The sequence below is a fragment of the Sphaerodactylus townsendi genome, linkage group LG12, assembly GCF_021028975.2.
Source record: "Sphaerodactylus townsendi isolate TG3544 linkage group LG12, MPM_Stown_v2.3, whole genome shotgun sequence".
In the NCBI taxonomy this organism is placed as follows: Eukaryota; Metazoa; Chordata; class Lepidosauria; order Squamata; family Sphaerodactylidae; genus Sphaerodactylus; species Sphaerodactylus townsendi.
This window is the reverse complement of record NC_059436.1, coordinates 48,092,393-48,098,537: the sequence shown is the minus strand read 5'-3', so window position 1 is coordinate 48,098,537 and position 6,145 is coordinate 48,092,393. Positions and strand designations below refer to the sequence as shown.

Genomic DNA, 6,145 nt, shown 5'->3' with positions numbered 1-6,145 from the left:
GGTCTACAGCCAAGCTAGCTGTACCTTTAATTCCACAAACCTTGGCGCATATTGCTCTCATTGCAAATTCTAGCAGTGAGGATCGAAAACGGGAGCAGCTGACATTTTGAAACATTGTCTTTCAAACTTGGGCCGTCCATCGCAGACATTGATTTCCCATTTATGAGATCTGCAAGAGAAAAACAAATTTGAGAGAAATTCATTGGCCTAAGATGAAAGTGCGCGAGCGAAATGATACCTCAGCCCGTTCCCTCTCTTTCCGTAGCAGAGAGTAACTCGGCTTTTATTAAGAATGCTATACATCTTTGTGCTGCCGTCTGGATCACATGGTAAATTGGCTAAGTAAATCAGAAAGTTGTTAAGAATCTGCGCAGGGACGCTCCACACATGGACATTCGGTCTCTTAGTTGTATGGCTTCATGGATTTTTACAGCATTTTCCAAGGAAAAAAAAATACCGAGTTACTTTTTCTCCTTCATTTTTAGTCCACAGTTTTCTGTGTTTCATTTCCCAGATAACACGGACAGGATTTTTCTGGGAGAATATCAACCTTTTGATGATTGTAACCAACGGGTTAGTTTTTATGAGGTTGGAAAAGAAGTGTTCTTATACAACGTGTGATTGGTGTTTGGAATATGCTGCCACAGGAAGTGGTGATGGCCACTCACCTGGATAGCTTTAAAAGGGGCTTGGACAGATTTATGGAGGAGAAGTCGATCTATGGCTACCAATCTTGATCCTCCTTGATCTCAGATTGCAAATGCCTTAGCAGACCAGGTGCTCAGGAGCAGCAGCAGCAGAAGGCCATTGCTTTCACATCCTGCATGTGAGCTCCCAAAGGCACCTGGTGGGCCACTGCGAGTAGCAGAATGCTGGACTAGATGGACTCTGGTCTGATCCAGCAGGCTTGTTCTTATGTTCTTAAGTGTAATTTTCCAAATACTGATTTGTCTTCAGCGATATTTAGTTCCTTAAAGTCTTTGTGTTGAAAGAGAAGATAAATATTAACGGATATCTATACGTGAAACACAATTGTGCACACACGCAGACACGCACTTATGCATTTTCATCTGTTCTTAACTCCAACCTTCCCTAGAGCTTAGGGTGGGTGGTGATTTTGTAAAGGCTGAGCAAATTAAAATACCAATTAAAAATATAAATAGTTACTCGTGGCCGTGATCACAATTCACTCGCTGTGCCAAAGAGTTCTTCTGAGACCGCGTCTCGCTCCATCCTTTTCTGTGCCATATGGCAAAACTGTTTTTGAAACTTTCAAAAATAGTTAGCAAATTTCAGAAGCGTGGAAAGGCGTGGGAGGTCTGCTGTTGAAGACCGTGCCAGAATCACAGTTGCCCCTTGCCACCCCACAGTTGTGCATCCCTAAAGAACCTCTCTGAATCCAGACCTGGGCTGCTCCTGCACAGCCCATTTAGACCGGTGCGGGGCCAGTAAAAATGCCGTTGTGGAGGGAAGATCGCACAGCGACATCCCCCCCCCCATGGTGTTTTGGAAAACGCTGGCTTCCATTCGGCGCTGAGCAAACAGCACCGGGTGGAAGCTGGGGTTTCCCCCCGTGCTAGTACAGATCGTCTTACCTTGTCCCCCAGCCGCCGTTGCTCTGGAGAGGCCAGGGGACACGCCTCCTGGCCTCCGGACCTGGAAGCGTTGCCATGGCCACGGGGGCGTGTCCCCTGGCCTCTTCAGCACGACTGCAGCCGGGAGACAAGGTAAGCGGGATCTGCGCCAGCGTGCCCATGTGAACACAGCCCTGTGGGCCGCTGGGGCACCGGGGCCGTTCAGAGGACACCGTGCGAACGGCCCTGCGGGGTGCACCGGCATCAACTGTGCTGGTGCACCTCCGCTTGTGAGACGGTGCAGAAATGGCCCAGGATGAAGAGGCTAATGCTGAATCCATTCATTTGAGCCTTGGGTCTCTCCTTTAGATGGAGTTGTAGCTGGAAAGTTCCTCACTTATTGTAAGGCCCACAGGACAGGTCTTCTTTGGCCTGGCAGTGGTACTACCTTGTGTCAGAGACAAGAAGTTGTGCTGGTGTAGGATGTGAGCAAAGGACTCTCTCTCTCTCTCTCTCTCTCTCTCTCTCTCTCTCTCTCTCTCTCTCTCTCTCTCTCTCTCTCTCTCTCTCTCTCTCTCTCTCTCTCTCTGTGTGTGTGTGTATTTGTGTTTGGAGGGGGGAGAGTACAGTTGAATTTGCATTGAACAAACAAATGTATTCCCCCCCTTAGAATGTGAATAGCTCTCTCTGCAGAGGAAGAGTTTGTAAGCAATCAGCTGGAAAGAGGAAGTCAACCAAGACTATCAAAGCAAAAAATTTACTTCCCTGTGAAAAATTAGCTCTTTACTGTGTAAGAGAAATGTGATTAGTCTTTGGCTATCATGGTGGCATCATCTAGGAAATATTTTTCCCCTGGAAATATTTTTTTTAAAGGCATTCCTCAGCATAACTCCACTGGTTTTGAAGAAAACCAGGCTGTATTGGGAGATTGGCCCCTGTCTTGCAGAATAATCCTTTGGGGATTTTCTCTGGCTGCATTTTCAGTTCTCCTAGTTAGTGAGTTTTGCCATTTAGGACTAATAAAATTAGGACTAATAAAAGGAATTAGGACTAATAAAAGGAAACACTTCTTCACGCAACGTGTGATTGGTGTTTGGAATCTGCTGCCACAGGAGGTGGTGATGGCCACTAGCCTGGATAGCTTTAAAAAGGGCTTGGACAGATTTATGGAGGAGAAGTCATCTCTGGCTACCAATCTTGATCCTCTTTGATCTGAGATTGCAAATGCCTTAGCAGACCAGGTGCTCAGGAGCAGCAGCAGCAGAAGGCCATTGCTTTCCCATCCTGCATGTGAGCTCCCAAAGGCACCTGGTGGGCCACTGCGAGTAGCAGAGTGCTGGACTAGGTGGACTCTGGTCTGATCCAGCAGGCTAGTTCTTATGTTCTTATGTTCTTATTTGTGCAGTCACAAGGTAGCCTTCCCAGACAGCCGGACGAGTGGCTCTTAAATCCTTTTCTCTTCTTCACACAATTGACTTGTGAAATTCCTTGAGTCAAAAGTGTTGCAGCCACCCTTGAGTTAGACCAGCCATTCTCAACCAGGGTTCCCTGGTACCCTGGGGTGCCGTGAGCATGTCCCAGGGGTACCGCGGCAACACTGCCGCCCTCCCCCCTCATTTTTGTGGTGTCTCCCACCGGCACCAGTAAGGACATGGAGCTGGCCCATGAGGCAGGGCCTGCCACAAGGTCAGCAGCCACCACCACGCCCAGTACTTCCCTTCACCCTGGGAGGGGAAGGTGGGGGGTGTGGCAAGTAGGGGCAATGGGAGGGGAAGGTGGAGGGTGGCGGCAGGGGTACCATGAGATATGAAGAGTGGGGTCAAGGGTACCCTGACCTCGAAAAGGTTGGGAAACACTGAGTTAGACACATTTGTGAATCTTTGTTGTTGCCACAACCATTGGCCATGATGGCAAAATGAAACTGTATGTTGGCGTCTGGCAGCAGGGAAAGAGCCACCCAGATTCTAGGCCCGATGGCTGTTCTTTAGTTATCGAAGAGATAGAAGAGATAGAAAAAGTGCAGAGAGGAGCAACGAGGATGATTGAGGGACTGGAGCACCTTCCCTATGAGGAGAGGCTGCAGCGTTTGGGACTCTTTAGTTTGGAGAGGAGACGTCTGAGGGGGGATATTGAATATGATCTGAGGGGGGATATGATTGAAGTCTATAAAATTATGCATGGGTAGAAAATGTCGACAGAGAGGATTTTTTCTCTCTTTCTCACAATACTAGAACCAGGGGGCATTCATTGAAAATGCTGGGGGGAAGAATACGGACTAATAAAAGGAAACATTTCTTCCCGCAACGTGTGATTGGTGTTTGGAATCTGCTGCCACAGGAGGTGGTGATGGCCACTAACCTGGATAGCTTTAAAAGGGGCTTGGACAGATTTATGGAGGAGAAGTCGATCTCTGGCTACCAACATTGATCCTCCTTGATCTGAGATTGCAAAGGCCTTAGCAGACCAGGTGCTCAGGAGCAGCAGCCGCAGAAGGCCATTGCCTTCCCATCCTGCACCTGGTGGGCCACTGCGAGTAGCAGAATGCTGGACTAGATGGACTCTGCTCTGATCCAGCAGGCTCTTTCTTATGTTCTTATGTTCTGCCTTGTGATTCAGCAACTCCCATCCCCCGCCCCCTGTCTCCATTGGGCCAGATTGTATTGCTGTCATTATTCTGCGTCAACTTATATTGAATAAAGCCCCCTGAGAGAGTTTCTTTTATTGCCTTTACTTCATTTTAAAAAAGTTCATTCTTTCTCACTCCCCTGCATAACTTTTTCTCAGCTTTGTGTACATATTACTAAAAGTTATAAATGTAGTTAATGTGGTATTTTTGTTTCATCGTACATGCCTCTTAATAAATTATCGTGATCCATTGAGGGTTTTTACGTATTGCATAAAACGTTCTGCAACTTGACCAGCCGATTGATTTTCTTTGGAGTGAACATTACCTAACCCCTAATTTCCTTATATTGAGTGCTGTCGGAGGGGAAATGTGCACCGATAGGCAGAAAGTGGACTCAGAATTGGCGTGGTTTTCCCAAGATTGCGACTAGAAGACCTTTAAGATGTCCAGTTCCACTGTGCATTTTGCACAGAGCAGCACAAGGAAGGGATCGGTTCTGTTGTCTCCTGGCAACTAAAATACTTACTGAAAGAAGTTGGCCATGTCAATGTGATTATGGAAGCAAAGATGCAGTACATTTTCCCTGATTAGTTTGTACCTTTAGCTTATTGGGAACAATGTAATTTGGTATTTTGGAAGTTCCAGAAAAGCTACTCGAGGTGTTCCTGTTCTGTGGTTCCCACCCTCCCTCGCTAATTCGGGTTGGCATCAGCAGTTCTGTCCTGCTGACAGCGGCATTTTCAATTGGTGCAAGGAGCCGTCTATCGATAGGAGTCTACAGAATCTCCTTTGCCAATCGAAAGCACTTCCATTAGTGGAGAGGAGGATTGGGATCCAACCTAGCACAGTGCTATCCGGCACTTGATGATCGAGAACGTTCGATTAACTCACATCACCCTGAGGGCAAGCTCCCACCTCCAGCCGCTCTGTAGCTGGCCAACTTGATGCCTCTGATAGTTGCTGGCCATCTGACAGTTGGTGCTGCCTGATGACATCATCATCATGTGCCTCTTTACCCTCAAGTTATTGGGAATCAGCTTTGCCAGTGGACTCCGGGGCTCACTTATCTGACAGCTGTGTAGCATGGCTTTAGAGAGAAGTGTCCCAGCAGACATGAGGGCTGTTATCATGGGGTTTCCAATAGAGGGAAGACTGCTGTGGATTCTTCTGGGTACAGTTTTGTGCAGGATAATAAGCTTGATTACCCTGCATATTTAATTAATCAGCAGCCGTATACCCTAGGAGTGCTGGATAATAAAGCATTTATGTATCTAGGAGGAATTGGAGCTAATAAGACACATCCAGTAAATTCAAACTGCCCGTGTAGCTGCAAATTATAAAACCTGCTTATTTGATTGGGGGGGGGGGGAGTTATGGCTGCAGCTAAGATAAGTTTTCATTTCTAGCATTTAGAATTTCTTTAAACAATAATTCAGCCATTGTGATTCTCTGTTAGCAAGTGCTGCTCCGGCTGTTTGTTTAAATAAATAATTGTCCTTCACCAAGCTCTCCTTGTACAACAAAGTGCTGCTTCTTTTGCTAAAAAATCCCTATGGAATATGTTCAGATAATGCTAAATGGGCAGCTCCAAGTCTAGTGGTGGCGAACCTATGGCACTCCAGGTGTTCATGGACTACAATTCCCATTAGCTCCTGCCAGCATGGCCAATAGGCCATGCTGGCAGGGACGAATGGGAATTGAAGTCCATGAACATCTGGAGTGCCATAGGTTCGCCACCACTGTCCTAGTCTGATAGCTGGCTTCATTGAACCCGTCTTGTACCCCTCTCACCAAAGTGTTTGCAACTCTACAATTGCTCCAGCCAATCACTGTGGCCTTGTTCAGTGATCTCTATCACCATTGCTGGTTACCTTGTCAGCGACTGACGCTCAGTTTAACTTGTGCACTCCAATACATGCCAGCTGGGTGACCTTGGGCTAGTCAC

The 6,145-nt window shown here is 47.1% G+C and overlaps 1 protein-coding gene across 1 annotated transcript in view; it reads left to right on the top strand.

Moving 5' to 3' along the window:
• The first annotated feature begins 1,670 nt into the window (after positions 1 to 1,670).
• LOC125441544 (mediator of RNA polymerase II transcription subunit 27-like) overlaps positions 1,671 to 6,145 on the top strand; it is a 136,315-nt gene continuing 131,840 nt past the window's right edge. The window contains exon 1 of the mRNA XM_048512153.1: positions 1,671 to 1,727. Coding sequence (XP_048368110.1) covers positions 1,671 to 1,727 — 57 coding nt within the window. The remainder of the gene's footprint in view (positions 1,728 to 6,145) is intronic.